This window comes from Hyla sarda, chromosome 8, assembly GCF_029499605.1.
Source record: "Hyla sarda isolate aHylSar1 chromosome 8, aHylSar1.hap1, whole genome shotgun sequence".
Taxonomy (NCBI): domain Eukaryota; kingdom Metazoa; phylum Chordata; class Amphibia; order Anura; family Hylidae; genus Hyla; species Hyla sarda.
Genome location: NC_079196.1, coordinates 192,679,263 through 192,699,630, shown reverse-complemented (window position 1 = coordinate 192,699,630; position 20,368 = coordinate 192,679,263). Strand labels below are relative to the sequence as shown.

Genomic DNA, 20,368 nt, shown 5'->3' with positions numbered 1-20,368 from the left:
CAGTGCCGATAATTTCTCCCACCTGTGCTGCGGACCAGCCGGTTCCGCCCACGGCAATCTCACGAACTCCAAAGAATTTCGTCCGGCACTCAAGGTAGGGGATAAAACAGGCTTGTCTTTATTTATAAAGCAGTTCACATACAGAAGAATGGTCTGACGCGTTTCACCCACTGCGAGGCTTAATCGTAGACTGAGTCTACGATTAAGCCCCGCAGTGGGTGAAACGCGTCAGACCATTCTTCTGTATGTGAACTGCTTTATAAATAAAGACAAACCTGTTTTATCCCCTACCATGAGTGCCGGACGAAATTCTTTGGTTTCCATGTATGTATGGATTACTTGGTTTGTTACCAACATCTGGTGAAAATTCCATGGAAATATATTCAGCAAGAAAAATGGTGACATGTTCAATACTTACTTCCCCCGTTATAGGTACTTAGGAACATTAAGGGGCATTCAGACTCATAGCTGAACTACAACCTACTGACACTCGCTTTAAAGGGGTACTCCGGTGGAAAACATTTTTTTTTTTTTAAATCATCTGGTGCCAGAAAGTTAAGCAGATTTGTAAATTACTTCTATTAAAAAAATCTTTACTCTTCCAGTACTTTTTAGCAGCTGTATGCTACAGGGTAAATTCTTTTCTTTTTTAATTTCTTTTTTGTCTTGTCACAGCGCTCTCTGCTGACACCTGATGCCCATATCAGGAACTGTCCAGAGCAGGAGAAAATCCCCATTGCAAACCTATGCTGCTCTGGACAGTTCCTGACATGGACAGAGGTGTCAGCAGAGAACACTGTGGTCAAGACAAAAAAAGAAATTCAAAAAGAAAAGAATTTCCTCTGTAGCATACAGCTGCTAAAAAGTACTGGAAGGTTAAAGATTTTTTTAATAGAAGTCATTTACAAATCTGTTTAACTTTCTGGCACCAGTTGATTTAAAAAAAATGTTTTCCACCGGAGTACCCCTTTAAATTACAGGACTATGTTGCATACTAACATTGCACCATTTCATCTTTCAAGTAACATTCTGAGTGTCTGTGATACTCAATGGGCACAGTTTCTCCGCCATCCTAACCCTGCTCATAATCTTACCCATGCAGGGCCAGCTCTGCCTTTTGGCAGAATAGGCAGCCGCCTAGAGTGCACTCTTGATGGGGGCGCCGCTCTGCCTGCAGCAATAAAGTTAGCCAGCATCTGAAGCCCCTGCCCATCCAGCAAAACCCTGCCACACTGCCCCCCCCCCAGTAGTAAGGGGCTTGCTTGAGGAGGGGGTTTGCTACAGCGTGTTAGCCCAGTAGTAAGGAGATTACATGAGGAGGGGGTTTGTTACAGTGTATCACTCCAGTAGTAAGGTGATTACATGAGGAGTGGGTTTGTTACTGTGTGTCACCCCAGTAGTAAGGTGATTACACAATGAGTGGGTTTGTTACAGTGTGTCACCCCAGTAGTAAGGAGATTACATGAGGAGGTTTGTTACAGTGTGTCACCCCAGTAGTAAGGAGATTACATGAGGAGGTTTGTTACAGTTTGTCACCCCAGTAGTAAGGAGATTACATGAGGATGTTTGTTACAGTGTATCACCCCAGTAGTAAGGAGATTACATGAGGAGGAGGTTTGTTACAGTGTGTCACCCCAGTAGTAAGGAGATTACATGAGGAGGAGGTTTGTTACAGTGTTTCACCCGAGTAGTAAGGAGATTACATGAGGAGGAGGTTTGTTACAGTGTGTCACCCCATTAGTACAGAGATTACATGAGGAGGAGGTTTGTTACAGTGTGTCACCCCAGTAGTGAGGAGATTACATGGGGAGGAGGTTTGTTACAGTGTGTCACCCCAGTAGTAAGGAGAGTACAGGAGGAGGAGGTTTGTTACAGTGTGTCACCCCAGTAGTAAGGAGATTACATGGGGAGGAGGTTTGTTACAGTGTGTCACCCCAGTAGTAAGGAGAGTACAGGAGGAGGAGGTTTGTTACAGTGTGTCACCCCAGTAGTAAGGTGATTACATGGGGAGGAGGTTTGTTACAGTGTGTCACCCCAGTAGTAAGGAGAGTACAGGAGGAGGAGGTTTGTTACAGTGTGTCACCCCAGTAGTAAGGTGATTACATGGGGAGGAGGTTTGTTACAGTGTGTCACCCCAGTAGTAAGGAGAGTACAGGAGGAGGAGGTTTGTTACAGTGTGTCACCCCAGTAGTAAGGAGATTACATGGGGAGGAGGGTTATTACAGTGTGTCACTCTAGTTAAGTGATTACATGAGGAGGGGGTATGTTACAGTGTGTCACCCCAGTAGTAAGGAGATCACATGAGGAGGTTTGTTACAGTGTGTCACCCCAGTAGTAAGAAGACTACATGAGTAGAGGGTTGTTACAGTGTGTTATCCTAGTAGTAAGGAGATTACATGAGGAAGGAGGTTTGTTACAGTGTGTCATCCCAGTAGTAAGGAGATCACATGAGGAGGTTTGTTACAGTGTGTTACCCCAGTAGTAAGGAGATCACATGAGGAGGTTTGTTACAGTGTGTCACCCCAGTAGTAAGAAGACTACACGAGTAGGGGGTTGTTACAATGTCTCACCCTAGTAGTAAGGAGATTACAAAAATCCTTGCACCAGGCCTGTACCCATGACAACATCCCACCAGCCACGACCATTACAAATGCACAATCCAAGGCTCCTGAGCACCAAGGTTTTCATCTTGTCTGATGATTTGGATCGATACCTACAATGAGGCTTGGCCCATGATTTACATGGGACCGTCAGCAGATGACCCAAAAACAACGCGACCCCTGCCATAGGCAAATCCTGAACATTTAAGCATGCCCTTAGTGTTGCATATTTTCACAATGGATCACATGTTGTTCTTTAGTGGTTTAGTGAAAAAATGATAACATCAACTATATAGCAGTATAATGTCGTGGCCCTGAGCTCTGCAAAGCAAAAAACAGGAAGTCATTAAGCACTTTGGGAGCCATAAGTGGTTTCAGTCCTTACATATCATTTGTGACATGGCCAATCTACGAACGTCAGTAAACAAACCGAGGATTGTAAACACTTATACAGGTCAAGTAGTTCTTGGTAAATGTATATACCTACAGTAGACATGAAAGGGAGTCATGTTTGCACACAGTAGCTATAGCAATGACATCAGGGCACATAAACTATATTTACCTATATCTACGTAAACTATTCTCCCTGCAAGTGTGAGATGTGACATGTGACTGCTGCAGTTGGCTGTGAGACTGTATATAGGCTCCATTATTTTTCTCTACCAGAAGGCAGAAGGCTCCATTTAGTACAAACAAAATCTTCAGCTCACCTTCCGCTGGTCTTGCACGGATCCTCAGCCTGGCCCAGCTTGATACGTTGTATTGTGAAGAAATGTGTACTGGATCCAGCAATCCCGTAAAACAGCAACTTTATTTGTAATCCACAGCAGCATTAAAAACTTGCAAAATAGCACTCAGGACACACCACCTAGCCAGTGATACACTGAAACATGGACGCTTTTCGAGCGCATGCCATGTCCATGTTTCAGTGTATCACTGGCTAGGTGGTGTGTCCTGAGTGCTATTTTGCTCAAAACGTGTCCATGTTTCAGTGTATCACTGGCTAGGTGGTGTGTCCTGAGTGCTATTTTGTTTGAAATGCTTCCATGTTTCAGTGTATCACTGGCTAGGTGGTGTGTCCTGAGTGCTATTTTGCTCGAAACGCTTCCATGTTTCAGTGTATCACTGGCTAGGTGGTGTGTCCTGAGTGCTATTTTGCTCGAAATGCTTCCATGTTTCAGTGTATCACTGGCTAGGTGGTGTGTCCTGAGTGCTATTTTGCTCGAAACGTGTCCATATTTCAGTGTATTACTGGCTAGGTGGTGTGTCCTGAGTGCTATTTTGCTCAAAACGTGTCCATGTTTCAGTGTATCACTGGCTAGGTGGTGTGTCCTGAGTGCTATTTTGTTTGAAATGCTTCCATGTTTCAGTGTATCACTGGCTAGGTGGTGTGTCCTGAGTGCTATTTTGCTCGAAACGCTTCCATGTTTCAGTGTATCACTGGCTAGGTGGTGTGTCCTGAGTGCTATTTTGCTCGAAATGCTTCCATGTTTCAGTGTATCACTGGCTAGGTGGTGTGTCCTGAGTGCTATTTTGCTCGAAACGCTTCCATGTTTCAGTGTATCACTGGCTAGGTGGTGTGTCCTGAGTGCTATTTTGCTCGAAATGCTTCCATGTTTCAGTGTATCACTGGCTAGGTGGTGTGTCCTGAGTGCTATTTTGCTCGAAACTCGTCCATATTTCAGTTTATCACTGGCTAGGTGGTGTGTCCTGAGTGCTATTTTGCTCGAAACGCGTCCATGTTTCAGTGTATCACTGGCTAGGTGGTGTGTCCTGAGTGCTATTTTGTTTGAAATGCTTCCATGTTTCAGTGTATCACTGGCTAGGTGGTGTGTCCTGAGTGCTATTTTGCTCAAAACGCTTCCATGTTTCAGTATATCACTGGCTAGGTGGTGTGTCCTGAGTGCTATTTTGTTTGAAATGCTTCCATGTTTCAGTGTATCACTGGCTAGGTGGTGTGTCCTGAGTGCTATTTTGCTCGAAACGCTTCCATGTTTCAGTGTATCACTGGCTAGGTGGTTTGTCCTGAGTGCTATTTTGCTCGAAATGCTTCCATGTTTCAGTGTATCACTGGCTAGATGGTGTGTCCTGAGTGCTATTTTGTTTGAAATGCTTCCATGTTTCAGTGTATCAATGGCTAGGTGGTGTGTCCTGAGTGCTATTTTGCTCGAAACTCATCCATATTTCAGTTTATCACTGGCTAGGTGGTGTGTCCTGAGTGCTATTTTGCTCGAAACGCGTCCATGTTTCAGTGTATCACTGGCTAGGTGGTGTGTCCTGAGTGCTATTTTGCTCAAAACGCTTCCATGTTTCAGTATATCACTGGCTAGGTGGTGTGTCCTGAGTGCTATTTTGTTTGAAATGCTTCCATGTTTCAGTGTATCACTGGCTAGGTGGTGTGTTCTGAGTGCTATTTTGTTTGAAATGCTTCCATGTTTCAGTGTATCACTGGCTAGGTTGGTTGTCCTGAGTGCTATTTTGCTCGAAACGCTTCCATGTTTCAGTGTATCACTGGCTAGGTGGTGTGTCCTGAGTGCTATTTTGCTTGAAACGCTTCCATGTTTCAGTGTATCACTGGCTAGGTGGTGTGTCCTGAGTGCTATTTTGCTCGAAACGCTTCCATGTTTCAGTGTATCACTGGCTAGGTGGTGTGTCCTGAGTGCTATTTTGCTCGAAACGCTTCCATGTTTCAGTGTATCACTGGCTAGGTGGTGTGTCCTGAGTGCTATTTTGCTCGAAATGCTTCCATGTTTCAGTGTATCACTGGCTAGGTGGTGTGTCCTGAGTGCTATTTTGCTCGAAACGCTTCCATGTTTCAGTGTATCACTGGCTAGGTGGTGTGTCCTGAGTGCTATTTTGCTCGAAACGCTTCCATGTTTCAGTGTATCACTGGCTAGGTGGTGTGTCCTGAGTGCTATTTTGCTCGAAACGCTTCCATGTTTCAGTGTATCACTGGCTAGGTGGTGTGTCCTGAGTGCTATTTTGCTCGAAATGCTTCCATGTTTCAGTGTATCACTGGCTAGGTGGTGTGTCCTGAGTGCTATTTTGTTTGAAATGCTTCCATGTTTCAGTGTATCACTGGCTAGGTGGTGTGTCCTGAGTGCTATTTTGTTCAAAAACACTTCCATGTTTCAGTGTATCATTGGCTAGGTGGTGTGTCCTGAGTGCTATTTTGCTCGAAACGCGTCCATGTTTCAGTGTATCACTGGCTAGGTGGTGTGTCCTGAGTGCTATTTTGCTCGAAACGCGTCCATGTTTCAGTGTATCACTGGCTAGGTGGTGTGTCCTGAGTGCTATTTTGCTCGAAACTTGTCCATATTTCAGTTTATCACTGGCTAGGTGGTGTGTCCTGAGTGCTATTTTGCTCGAAACGCGTCCATGTTTCAGTGTATCACTGGCTAGGTGGTGTGTCCTGAGTGCTATTTTGTTTGAAATGCTTCCATGTTTCAGTGTATCACTGGCTAGGTGGTGTGTCCTGAGTGCTATTTTGCTCGAAACGTGTCCATATTTCAGTGTATTACTGGCTAGGTGGTGTGTCCTGAGTGCTATTTTGCTTGAAACACTTCCATGTTTCAGTGTATCACTGGCTAGGTGTTGTGTCCTGAGTGCTATTTTGCTCGAAACGCTTCCATGTTTCAGTGTATCACAGGCTAGGTGATGTGTCCTGAGTGCTATTTTACTCGAAACGCTTCCATGTTTCATTGTATCACTGGCTAGGTGGTGCATCCTGAGTACTATTTTGCTCGAAACGCGTCCATGTTTCAGTGTATCACTGGCTAGGTGGTGTGTCCTGAGTGCTATTTTGCTCGAAACGCTTCCATGTTTCAGTGTATCACTGGCTAGGTGGTGTGTCCTGAGTGCTATTTTGCTCGAAACGCTTCCATGTTTCAGTATATCACTGGCTAGGTGGTGTGTCCTGAGTGCTATTTTGCTCGAAACGCTTCCATGTTTCAGTGTATCACTGGCTAGGTGGTGTGTCCTGAGTGCTATTTTGCTCGAAATGCTTCCACGTTTCAGTGTATCACTGGCTAGGTGGTGTGTCCTGAGTACTATTTTGCTCGAAACGCGTCCATATTTCAGTGTATCAATGGCTAGGTGGTGTGTCCTCAGTGCTATTTTGCTCGAAACGCTTCCATGTTTCAGTGTATCACTGGCTAGGTGGTGTGTCCTGAGTGCTATTTTGCTCGAAACGCGTCCATATTTCAGTGTATCAATGGCTAGGTGGTGTGTCCTGAGTGCTATTTTGCTCGAAACGCTTCCATGTTTCAGTGTATCACTGGCTAGGTGGTGTGTCCTGAGTGCTATTTTGCTCGAAACGCTTCCATGTTTCAGTGTATCACTGGCTAGGTGGTGTGTCCTGAGTGCTATTTTGCTCGAAACGCTTCCATGTTTCAGTGTATCACTGGCTAGGTGATGTGTCCTGAGTGCTATTTTACTCGAAACGCTTCCATGTTTCATTGTATCACTGGCTAGGTGGTGCATCCTGAGTACTATTTTGCTCGAAACGCGTCCATGTTTCAGTGTATCACTGGCTAGGTGGTGTGTCCTGAGTGCTATTTTGCTCGAAACGCTTCCATGTTTCAGTGTATCACTGGCTAGGTGGTGTGTCCTGAGTGCTATTTTGCTCGAAACGCTTCCATGTTTCAGTATATCACTGGCTAGGTGGTGTGTCCTGAGTGCTATTTTGCTCGAAACGCTTCCATGTTTCAGTGTATCACTGGCTAGGTGGTGTGTCCTGAGTGCTATTTTGCTCGAAATGCTTCCACGTTTCAGTGTATCACTGGCTAGGTGGTGTGTCCTGAGTACTATTTTGCTCGAAACGCGTCCATATTTCAGTGTATCAATGGCTAGGTGGTGTGTCCTGAGTGCTATTTTGCTCGAAACGCTTCCATGTTTCAGTGTATCACTGGCTAGGTGGTGTGTCCTGAGTGCTATTTTGCTCGAAACGCGTCCATATTTCAGTGTATCAATGGCTAGGTGGTGTGTCCTGAGTGCTATTTTGCTCGAAACGCTTCCATGTTTCAGTGTATCACTGGCTAGGTGGTGTGTCCTGAGTGCTATTTTGCTCGAAACGCTTCCATGTTTCAGTGTATCACTGGCTAGGTGGTGTGTCCTGAGTGCTATTTTGCTCGAAACACGTCCATATTTCAGTGTATCAATGGCTAGGTGGTGTGTCCTGAGTGCTATTTTGCTCGAAACGTGTCCATATTTCAGTGTATCAATGGCTAGGTGGTGTGTCCTGAGTGCTATTTTGCAAGTTTTTAACGCTGGGGATTACAAATAAAGTTGATGTTTTACAGAATTGCTGGATCCAGTACACATTTCTTCACAAGGCTCCATTTAGTAACTGTTTATTTTTGTGAAGTGTTTGGTTTTGTACATAACTATATAAAATATTTAAATCTAAGATTCAATTAAAAGAACATAAGAGGTTCTCCATTCAGAATTTTATTTATAAGATGTACAAAGAACGTCTTTTTGCTCTGGAGGACCCAGCACGTCCATGTATTATATGAACATAATGTGGATTTCAATGGGAACTTTCTAATTCTCCATTTATCCTCCGGTCGTGCTGCAGGGAAATTGAACACTTGCTGCTAAGTTCCTGCGTAGTGGATCGCTGGCGATCAGTTTATCATTAAAGAGGTTATTCAGGAATAGAAAAACAGAGCTAATTTCTTTAAAACACAGCACAACAACTGTCTTTGGATTTTGTGGGATATTACAGCTTGGCTCCTTTAAATTCAATGGAAGGGAGCTGCAATACCACACAACCTGAGGACAGGTGTGTTGCTGTTTTTGGAAGAAATCAGATATATTATGGTAATCAAGGGACCTCTCTACAATACAAAAAAATGGCAAAAACACATCTTTAAAGGGGTACTCCAGTGAAATTATTATATATATATATATATATATATATATATATATATATATATATCGTCAGAAAGTTAAACAGATTTGTAAATTACTTCTATTTAAAAATCGTAATCCTTCCAGTACTTATCAGCTGCTGTATGCTCCAGAGGAAGTTCTTTTCTTTTAAAATTTCCTTTCTGTCTGATCACAGTGCTCTCTCCTGACACCTCTGCCCATGTCAGGAACTGTCCAGAGCAGGATAGGGTTGCTATGGGGATTTGCTCTTTAGCACTGTGGTCAGACAGAAAAGAAATTTAAAAAGAAAAGAGCTTCCTCTGGAGCATACAGCAGCTGATAAGTGCTGTAAGGATTAAGATTTTTAAACAGAAGTAATTTACAAATCTGTTTTACGTTCTGGCGATAGTTTATTTTAAAAAAATTCAATAGTTTTTCACTGGAGTACTTTCACTTTAAAGGGGTACTCCACCCCTAGACACCTTATCCCCTATCCGAAGAATAGAGGATAAGATGTCTGATCGCGATGCACGGCGGAGGCTCGTGACATTACGGCCACGCCCTGCTCATGACATCACGGCCACGCCCCCTCAATGCAAGTCGACGTCTGTCACGCCCCCTCCCATAGACCTGCATTGAGGGGGCGTGGTCATGATTTCACAAGTAGGGCGCGTCCGTGACATCACAAGCCTCCAGCGCTGCACTGACGCGCTAAACGAATGACGGGTGCAGCAGGGAGATTGCGGAGATCCCTTATTGGCGGGACCCTCGCAACCAGACATCTTATCCCCTATCCTTTGGATAAGGGGGTAAGATGTCTTGGGGGGCGGAGAACCCCTTTAAGGTAAATAATCCTCAACTTTGCTTTACTTCAAAGAGACCAAGCAGAGCAGCTTACTTACCTACCCTAGGTTAGATGAATTATCTTAAATCTATTCCTGTGATTAAAAAAAAAGTGAATTTAAAAAGGAATATCCCAGCTAATGCAGGCATATGATATGCACAGTGTGCTGCATTCATCTTCAAAGGGTTCTCGTTCCTTTACCTTTCTTCATTTGATGTTGCTTTCTTCCAGGCACCTATCTATGCTTTAAAAGTCACAGTGGTTCAGGCCAGAAATCTTCTGGCTAAAGATGCCAATGGTAAGTACACCCCTCATTTTAATGATTTTCTGGAGTCTAGAAAATGTTTCTAAGTCTAAAACTTTCCTTTGTTTTTGAGTTTTGCTTCTTTATTCAGTCCGGTCATCTACTTATTTATCTCTGAAGCTAAACAGAAGATTCCCATTGGAGGCTGCAGGTTTTCATTCTATTGCTCTTCTTTCCTTTCTCTGGATCTCCAGATGTGGGTGTACATATGAGGTAACCTCTGTTGCTTTCCAGCTGTTGTTGAACTAGGCTTACTGGAATTTATAGTTCAACAACAGCTGGAGAGCCACAGGTTGCCTAAGCCTGGTCAACAGCTGCCATCATCTCAAAGATATTGTCAGTCTGGTCAACATACCCCAGCATGGCTTCTATCTCTTTATATACCGATATGACTTGCTCTGAACTATGTATAACCTTTTCTTCTTCTGTTCACCATTGGTTAAAGATTACCTGTCATCAAACCATATTTTCTAAACTCACTCAGATTATATTCCCTAACTACTCCTAACACCCCTCCTGCCCTTAAAAAAATAATTCTGAGCTTTAAAAAACTCTGTATCATACCTTTCCCCTTGCTCACATTGTGTGAGCTCCCGGCAGGAGAAAGTGGGCGTTCCCCAGCAGAGGCGACGTCACTGAAGCCTGCAAGAACTGTGCCACGCCATGCCCCCTTCCTGAGTTTGGTCTCCTGCCAGGCCGGGAGGAGACCAAACTAACTGTCTGACTTGTGCAGGGAACAGAACAGAGCCACCTAGTGGCCATTTTTTCTATCACATTAAAAACATATACAGGTTGAGAAATTTAACAGCAAGTAAATAGCAAAGTGTCTTATAATTACATAAGGAACAATATATTAAATATTTAGTTTGGTGACAGGTACTCTTTAAAGAGTTGTTTTCCTATTAAGGGTCCTATTCACACGTACAGTATTCTGCGCAGATTTGATGCGCAGGATTTGAAGCTGTGTTCAGTCATTCAGGTTACATTGAAATCTGCAGCAGAAAATCCAGCGCATCAAATCTGTGCAGAATACTGTACGTGTGAATAGACCCTAAATATGTATTTACCTGCATTGAGAAACTAAAGACCAGAGGCTGTCCCGGCCTGGTCAGCAGCTGCCATCATCCTAAAGATGTTAATTTAGATCAGTATTGACCACCATGGCTTTACCTACTTATGCTCCAAATTTTACCTGAGGTAATCTCCTCTTCTTTATTGATAAATATTATATTTGGTATCTATAAAACACTGGTTTGCATCCATTGACAAGACCAGTCTAGGTCTGGATGAGATTTGCCATGGATGTCAATGTGGTCAGTATGGGTCTTTTTGCTTGAAATACCTGGTTCTGAATCATGTATTCTTCTCTATGTCGCTTTATACCTCCTGTATATATATATATGTTGATCTAAACTTCGGAAAATGTGACCCAAACACTGAGCCCAAGCCTTGTCAACACGATATCATCCCAATGGTGTCAATTTGGGCCAATGTTGACCAACATGGCTTCTTTCTTTTGACATACCAGACCATGATCCAAGAGAACAAAGAAACAAGCGCTCCATGGAGTAAAACCAAACTACACCAGGTGTGGGATAATGACAGGAAAACCGCTCACCCTGGGAGGTTGTGTAAACTCATACACAACAATGGTAAAGGCGTAGAATAGTGTGGGGTCATCTGCTGCCCTCCGGTTGAAATGGTAGGAATAAACAGAGAGGAAGGGCTTTAGTGGATATGGCCGGCTCACTGCGGCGCTGACAGACCCAGATGGACACAGAAAGGAAGATCAGACGTAAATTTAATGACCAAGATGGACACAGCAAGGAAGATCAGACGTAAATTTAATGACCAAGATGGACACAGCAAGGAAGATCAGACATAACTTTAATGACCAAGATGCAACGCGTTTCGCTGCGCATGCGCAGCAAAACACGTTGCATCTTGGTCATTAAAGTTATGTCTGATCTTCCTTGCTGTGTCCATCTGGGTCTGTCAGCTCTGCGGTGAGCCGGCCATATCCATTGAAGTCCTTCCTCTCTGTTTATTCCATGATCCAAGAGGAAACCCTTTTCTTTCTACAAAATATTGGGTATCTACAAAACATTGGTTTGCATTAACTGACCAGATAAAAGCTGAAAAACCAGAGTTCTAGGTCAAGATCAGTGGTTCTCAGCCTTTTTCGTGACTGTACCCCCAAATGGTGAAAGTATGTCCGCGGGTACCCCTCGTTCATAAGTTCGTGCGAGGGGTACCCGTGGACAAAATAAGTCATAAAATACTTAATTTCATAATGGCGTGTGCTTACCTTTCTAATGCAGATACTTAATCCCCTTGTGCCATTATTCCCTCCCCCCCCCCTCCCTCTGATCCCCTTTTGCCATAATCGCATAATGGCAAAAGGAAATCAAAGGGAAGGGAGAATAACGGCACAAGGGGATTAAGATGGGGGGATAATGATTACCCCCCCCCCCCTCCTCCATATTAATACCCTTGTGCGATTATTCCCCCCTCCCTCTGATCCCCTTTTACCATTATCCTCCCCATCTCCATCTTAATCTCCTTTTTCCATTATCCCCCCCCTCCCTCTTAATCCCCTTGTGCCATTATCCCCCCCCCCTACGATCCCCCTGGGCCAATATTTGGGATGCATACAACACCCTCCCATACTGCGGTGTTACACTTAGTTTAACATGCTTACCAGGCCTGTGTCTATACCATTCGGCGGGAGTCGGAGGGCGGCACTGACAGGTCACGTCCTTCTGCGCTGTGCCGGCACCTCCGCCCAACATCAGGGACGTCACACATCAGGCCCGGCAGCCACTGCAGCTCACGGCAGCCACTGCAGCTCAGGCCACGGCCGCAGCTCCAGCTGCGGTACAATATAGTGAGCTGCCGTGACAACTGCGGCATCCAATCCCAGCTCTGCGCAGACAAATACTGGCCAATGCATGGCTGGTATGTCAGCGAATTGCCATACCCCCGCATAACCCCTGGCGTACACGTATCCCTGGTTGAGAACCCCTGGTCTAGATGATGGTTCCTATGGTTAATGAAGAAAGCAGATCTCTGTGGTTTCTTTCTCTTGATCCAGATAATCCAGATTCTCTCTTCGATGCCTAGGTATACCTACGATTATGTTTGAATTTGCATTGACCAAGAAAATGTAGACATGGAATGCTCTGTGGAAATTCCAATATGTGCAGTATGAAAGGAATGTATTAATGCATTGCTGTTCACTCAGGGTTAGCCTGTATTGAATCTCTACTAATGTCATAAATTGTCGCGCTGACGTAAGTTTATTAGAAGGTTCACAGGAGGATGTGATCTCCCAGTTTAAAGCAAGCTGTGCACACTATGTCGCACTAAAATATATATATATTTTTTTTTCTCTATCTGCCACTTTAATTTTGTATCATTATTTTGTTACATATGAAGCACACAGCAGGGAATGTAACAGCATGTGTTGGCTGGTTGTAAATCACAGGAAGATAATGGATGTCTCCAAAATCTTGACACTTACCATACTGTGTGCAAGAACCTGTACGCAATATATGTTGCCGTAATTGGGTGAGATGACAAGGAGCGCACTGTGTACCCGGGTCGTGCTTCTGTTTTGTAAACATTTTCAAGTCCGTTCACTTTGATTGTACATTAATTAAATCCTGTGAAACCTTTATTTCATTGTCATGGTTTTCAGTAGACGGTAGATATAAAAGGCTGGCTCCTAGAAAAATGCTAATGGCTTTAGCCTGGGTTGCTCCATCCATGAGTTGGGTTGGCAACTCTCTTCAGGTGTCCTTAAAGGGGTACTCCGCCCCTAGACATCTTATCCCCTATCCAAAGGATAGGGGATAAGATGTCAGATCGCCGCGGTCCCGCTGCTGGGGACCCCCTGGGATCGCCACTGCAGCACCCCGCTATCATTACAACACAGAGCGAGTTCGCTCTGTGCGTAATGACGGGCGATACAGGGGATGGAGCAGCGTGACATCATGGCTCCGCCCCTCGTGACATCACGGCCCGTCCCCTTAATGCAAGTCTATGGGAGGGGGCGTGATGACCGTCACGCCCCCTCCCATAGACTTGGATTGAAAGGGGCGGGCCGTGACATCACGAGGGGCGGAGCCGTGACGTAACGATGCTCCGGCCCCTGTATTGCCCGTCATTACGTGCAGAGCGGACTCGCTCTGTGCAGTAATGATAGCGGGGTGCCGTAGCGGGGATCCTGGGGCTCCCCAGCAGCGGGACCGCGGCGATCTGACATCTTATCCCCTATCCTTTGGATAGGGGATAAGATGTCTAGGGGCGGAGCACCCCTTTAATTTTGTGTTCACACGTACAAGAAGAATTGTATAAGAATTGTAGTTTTGCAACAGCTGGAGGCACCCTGGTCAGAAAACAGATTTGATGCGCAGAATTTCTGCTGCAGATTTCAATGTAAATTCAATGGCAAAACAGCTTCAAATCCTGCACATCAAATCTACGCAGAATACTGTATGTGTGAATAGACCCTAAAGGGGTATTACAGGATTTTCTGCTGCAGATTTCAATATAAACTAAATGACTGAACACAGCTTCAAATCTGCAGTTACAAATCCTGCGCACCAAATCTGCGCAGGATCCTGTACGTGTGAATAGACCCTAAAGGGGTATTACAGTTTTTTTTTTATTTGACAGTGCTATGGGACTGTAAAGTTAGTGTGCTTCATAATATGGTGTCTGTACATGTGTTTCATGGTGGTCTCGAAATTCTTCTGTGATTTTTGCCCATTAACAGTATACAAAATGACTGTCCTCTCAGGTTTTCCCAGGTTGCAGTGCAGCCTTAGACATTACATCACTTGTCAGGTGTTCAGAGGGAGCATGACTTTACTTCAATGGGTGGAGCGACCACTGGGTGGGAGGGAGATCATTCTGCAAGAATTGTAGTTTTGCAACAGCTGGAGGCACCCTGGTCAGAAAACACTGGAAAGAGATAGAAAGAGGAAGTTACAGGAAACAGGCAGCTGCTAATAGGATGTTGTTATGTAAGGTACTAGTTGCTGAAATTAGAGGAAGATGTACCTTGGGAAGCACAAAAGGTATGTTGATATACTATCAGATCACATTATAGATGCTGAGTTTAATGAATTTGTATAAATAAATATATATCAGTGTGGTTGCTATGGTTAGAAGACTGTTTCAGCTTTCCTTGTATTGGCTACAAGGACCCTAGTACACAGTATCCATACCGTATTTTTCGCCGTATAAGATGCACTTTTTCTTCTTGGGGGGAAAAAGTTGGTGCGTCTTATACGGCGAATACACCCCTATCGCGGCGGTGCCTGCGGCCATCAACGGCCGGGACCCGTGGCTAATACAGGACATCACCGATCGCGGTGATGGCCTGTATTAACCCTTCAGACGCGGCGATCAAAGCTGACCGCCGCGTCTGAAGGAAAAGTGACACTAACCCGGCTGTTCAGTCGGGCTGTTCGGGACCGCCGCGGTGAAGTCCCGAACAGCCCGACTGAATAGCCGGGTTAGTGCTTACAGGACACCGGGAGGGACCTTACCTGCCTCCTCGGTGTCTTCTCCGTTCAGGGATCCCCTGTATGGCCGGCGCTCTCCCTCCTCGTCATCACGTTGTCGCGTACGTGCGTCGGCGTGCGTAACGACGTGATGGTGGCGACGGAGAGCGAGGATACCCGGCCAGCAGCAGAGACGTTCCAGAGCGACGGGGACACGGCCACAGCAATGGAGCGGCATCCAGGGCAGCGGTGACAGGTCCGGTGCGGCGGGGACACGTGAGTATTACCTCCTATGCAGTGGTCTTCAATCTGCGGACCTCCCGATGTTGCAAAACTACAACTCCCAGCATGCCCGGACAGCCGTTGGCTGTCCGGGCATGCTGGGAGTTGTAGTTTTGCAACATCGGGAGGTCCGCAGGTTGAAGACCACTATTGGGTTAAAAATCTTTATTTTTTTAGATTTTGCCCCTAAAAATTGGGTGCGTCTTATACGCCGGTGCGTCCTATAGGACGAAAAATACGGTATTTGTACCATTTTGTCTTCTGGGTTTTCCCATTCTACAGGTGTGCACACTATCCGCATTTAAATTCTAGTGTGATTTACAGTATCTGTTATTGCATAGATGGATTCTTTCTTGCTCTAGACCTTTTAGATTGTTCTGAGGATCAGTAGAATGTGTTACATTGCACCTTATTGTACATTGTAACTTTGGCTTCAATTTAATATATAGAGGTCTTACCTATTGGTGATCATGTTGTTTGGAAGCTTTAGTGTCACTTGATGTCATCCTGATGAACCCACTGACTGTTGGTGAAATACGTAGGGAACGAAAAAGGAAGTTTTGGCATAAAGAAACTTGAGTGCTTAGCTCAACTGTGCATCCTCAAGAACTCTTAATCAGCATCATCTAAGTTGCTTAAACAGAGAAAAGAAATAAATACATAATATCCCACCTCTAAATCCAAGGCATTAATAACCAAAGAAAACAACAAAAAAATTACATTAATTAATCAATGAACTAATGTCTGCTGTCCATGTCCGTGACTTGAGGTTTTAACTACTTAAAGGGGTACTCCGGCCCTAAGACATCTTATACTCTATCCAAAGGATAGAAGATAAGATGTCTGATTGCTGGGGTCCCACCGCTGGGAACCCCTGCAATCTCTCATGGCAGCACCCAGCTGTGTCCGCTGCACAGAGCGATGATCGTTCCGTGTCTAAAGGGTCACGACTACGGGGCTCCCTCCCTTAGACTTGGATTGAGGGGGCGGGGCGTGATGTCACAAGGGGGCAGAGTCGTGATGTCACAATACTCCGACCCTGTAGTCTTGACCCTTCAGACACGGAGCGATCATTGCTCTGTGCAGCGGACACAGGTGGGTGTCTGCATGAGAGATTGCAGGAGTCTCCAGCGGCGGGAACCCCGCGATCAGACTTCTTATCCCCTATCCTTTGGATAGGGGATAAGATGTCTTAGGGCCGGAGTACCCCTTTAACTAAAAGCCAGTGTGCTGGATTTAATTGCTGCAGTTGGTTTGGGAGTGGATTATTCCATTTGGACATGTTGTTTTAATTGATTTGAATTATCTGGCATACTCTTCTTGCCATACTCTTTCCTTCACCCTTTAACTGTTAGGTTGTACTATCCAGTCAGTTATCTGTAAACTCTAATTTTCCCCCTAAGATTTGACAGCAGGAAGTTTAAAGGGGTAGTCCAGTGGTGAAAAACTTATCCCCTATCCTAAGGATAGGGGATAAGTTTGAGATCGCGGGGGGTCCGACCGCTGGGGCCCCCTGCGATCTCTCTGTACGGGGCCCCGGCTCTCGGCCCAGATAGCGGGTGTCGACCTCCGCACGAAGCGGCGACCGACACACCCCCTCAATACATCTCTATGGCAGAGCCGGAGATTGCCGAAGGCAGCACTTCGGCTCTGCCATAGAGTTGTATTGAGGGGGCGTGTCGGCCGCCGCCTCGTGCGGAGGTCGACACGCCCCCTTACCGCGGGCTGTTGGGGCTCCGTACAGGAGATCGCAGGGGGCCCCAGCTGTCGGACCCCCCGCGATCTGCAACTTATCCCCTATCCTTAGGATAGGGGATAAGTTGCTCACCACTGAGTCACCACTGGACTACTCCTTTAAAGTTCCATTTTTGGAACTGGACACCAGTCTACTGTTCACTGGTCATATATTCCACTAGGAAAATACAGACTCCCCTGCTGCAGATCATTTTCCGATGTGAGTAGTAAGGACTTGTGCCTCACTGCTGTTGTGTCTATCCTCAGTATGACTGACACAAAGGCAATGAATACTGATCCTTGTCACACGAACAGTGGTTTCCCAACCTTGGTTTCACTAAACATCTCTAGGTGAAAGCAGAGCTTGGAATGAAGAAAACCTCAGCATTCAGTACTTTGTATTCCTTGGTGATATTGTGTAAGATATATCATTTTTACTTTGCCACTTTATAGCAGTATTAGTATTTAGACTATGGTACTATGTTGGCGCAGTAGGTTCATCTTTTTTTTCTGAAGAGGGAAAACCTTTACAGAGCTTAAAGGGGTATTCCGCCCCTAGACATCTTATCCCCTAGCCAAAGGATTGGGGATAAGATGTCTGATCACGGGGATCCCGCCGCTGGGGACCCCCGCGATCTCTCCTGCAGCACCCTTGTTTCTCAGCTGCACAGAGTGAGGATCGCTCTGTGGCTGATGACGGGCGATGCAGGGGGCGAAGTATCGTGACATCACAGTTCCGCCCCGTGATCAGACAACTTATTCCCTATCCTTTGGATAGGGGATAAGATGTCTAGGGGCGGAGTACCCCTTGTAGTCTTGGACAAGCATTATGACACTGTACCTAAAATAACAAAGAGGCCTTTAACTTAATGGGGCAATCCGCCCCTAGACATCTTATCTCCTATCCAAAGGATAGGCTCCCCAGACATCCGGTACACGGAACGAACTTTGCTCCGTGCCGGATGACTGGCGATGCGGGGTGGAGGTTCATGGCATCACGGGCTTGCCACGCTCATGACGTCATGGCCACGCTCCCCTCAATGCAAGTCTCTGTGAGGGAGCGTGACAGCCCTCCCATAGACTTGCATTGAGGGGGCGTGGCCTTGACGTCATGAGCTGGCATGACCATGATATCACGAGCCTCCGGCGCTGCACCCGATGCTCTAAACGAACGCCGGGTGCAGCAGGGAGATCGCGGGTGTCCCACCACGGGGATGTCTAGGGGCAGAGTACCTCTTTAAAGTAGCCATCATGGCACTCTAAAAATATACAGCCAATATGCCATTTAGCACACCCAATTGATGATCTTTATAACTATACTGTACATATTATAGTATGGTACCCTTCACACAGTCTTGCCAGTAAGCAAACAGACCAAAAGAGGCAGGTGTCATAGTTAAGTAGTCCTGGGTTTATTATAATAATTCACATACAGCAATAAATTCTACTTGCAGCAAGTGGTATAACAGAAACTTAAATGTCCTTCACATCAGGTACTTTACATAAACTTCTGAGCTTCTAACTCAAAACTTGGCACGTTCAGTCCCAAAGTCAGTCTTTTTTGTGTGCAGTGTATGAGTATCCAACCTACCACAGACAAGCTGCTTCAGAACAACTCCTCTGTACTGCTCTATGGCAGGGCTCACACACCTGTAAGATCAGGTTCAGGACTCCAACACACACCCCAGAACTGGAGAACCAGAGTAACTTTATGTCCAGAACCTTCAGTCACCCAGACCCGGACCCAAACTCCAGTCTTAGGTCACTGAGGCAAGAAGCCTCAATGATACTGGAGCAGTGATCAGTTCTTTGTCTGTGAAAGGTTTTACCTTAGCTGACAACTCCTGCTTACTGGATACCTGCTTGTTTATTGATCTTTGCCTTTTCCCTTGACTCTTCTCTTGCTCTGCGTTCCTGTACTCCGCTATTTCCTGGTACTGACCTCGGCTAGACTGACATTGATTTAACCGTGTGTTTGTCTTAGTGTATCTATGTTGGTTTGTATGCCTCCAGCTGTTTCCTGGCTCCTACAGTTTTTGGATCTTATTATTTTGACAATGCTGCCGCAGCACTTAGCAGGGAGGGATTGTCATCGTGGTTGTCGATCATTCACTTAGGGTGGATAGGCAATAGGTAGGGACAGTGGCTGTGGGTGAGTTAGGGCTTTATTGTTCCCTGCCCATAAGTGACATTTACATACCTCCCGTCCACCATTTTTTTTTATTTCTTTATTTTAAGATTTTTCCAACCATACAATAATAATACAATTCCTAATACAATTTATCCTGTTCCATAATACAGTCAATATAAAAGAACCAATGTTCCCTTCCTGCCCCCTACACCCCTCCCACTTCCCCCCCCCCGCCCCCCATCACAAGTCTGTTGCCTGTTTTTCCTCCATTTCCAGGTCACCTGACCTATTTCCAACTATCCCATGCTTTTATCCTGATTAGGCCTTTCCTTTTTTCCTGATAATATACCAATTCATATTTTATTACTCTTTGCACCAAATTCTTTAATATTTGGAGCCATTGGCGCAAACCATTTCCTAAGTGTCACCATTTCTAACAGGCCTAGTAGTTTTAATACTACGGTTTTCTTTTTTACTATCTCCAATCCACATACCGCTGTCCCAAATAGACTAGCATTGAGGGGGCGCCGGGAGCTTGTGATGTCATAGCCCCATCCCCTCATGACGTCACGAGCTCCCGGCGCCGGCTCCAGCGTTCAGAACAGTTTGTTCCAAATGCTGAGCAGCAGAGTACCCCTTTAAAAGATGCAGGAGCATTGGGAGAAACATTATTCTATTTGTTCTATATACATATTTTACCTTCAATCTTATTCAAAGCTGGCACGAGATTGATTTTTAGGATATTGTTCTATATTTTTTTGAAAATTTTACTCCTAAAGATTCAATTGATTCATTAAGTTTCAGCATTTTCCTATGTTCTATCGGAACATTAATCTCCTCGTCCAGTGGTAGTACCCCTGACTTGGACCAATTCGCTTTATACCAGGAATGTTGTCTGAATTCCTCCAACATCTTAATTATATCCGGGTTACTTACAATTGGATTTTTAACAAAAAGAAGAACATTATCTCCATATAATACAATTTTTTCCCTAGCTCTATTGATCCCAAAACCTTCAAAAATATTTCTTGATCTTACTATATGGGCCAGGGGTTCTATTGCAATCGCGAAGAGTGTGGGTGATAG

At 45.2% G+C, this 20,368-nt stretch overlaps 1 protein-coding gene across 3 annotated transcripts in view; it reads left to right on the top strand.

Annotated features, from left to right (window-relative positions):
* BAIAP3 (BAI1 associated protein 3) overlaps window positions 1–20,368 on the top strand; it is a 353,458-nt gene that overhangs the window by 204,310 nt on the left and 128,780 nt on the right. For all 3 annotated transcript variants that reach the window (XM_056536555.1, XM_056536554.1, XM_056536557.1), the window contains one exon: window positions 9,550–9,616. In XM_056536555.1, coding sequence (XP_056392530.1) covers window positions 9,550–9,616 — 67 coding nt within the window. The remainder of the gene's footprint in view (window positions 1–9,549; window positions 9,617–20,368) is intronic.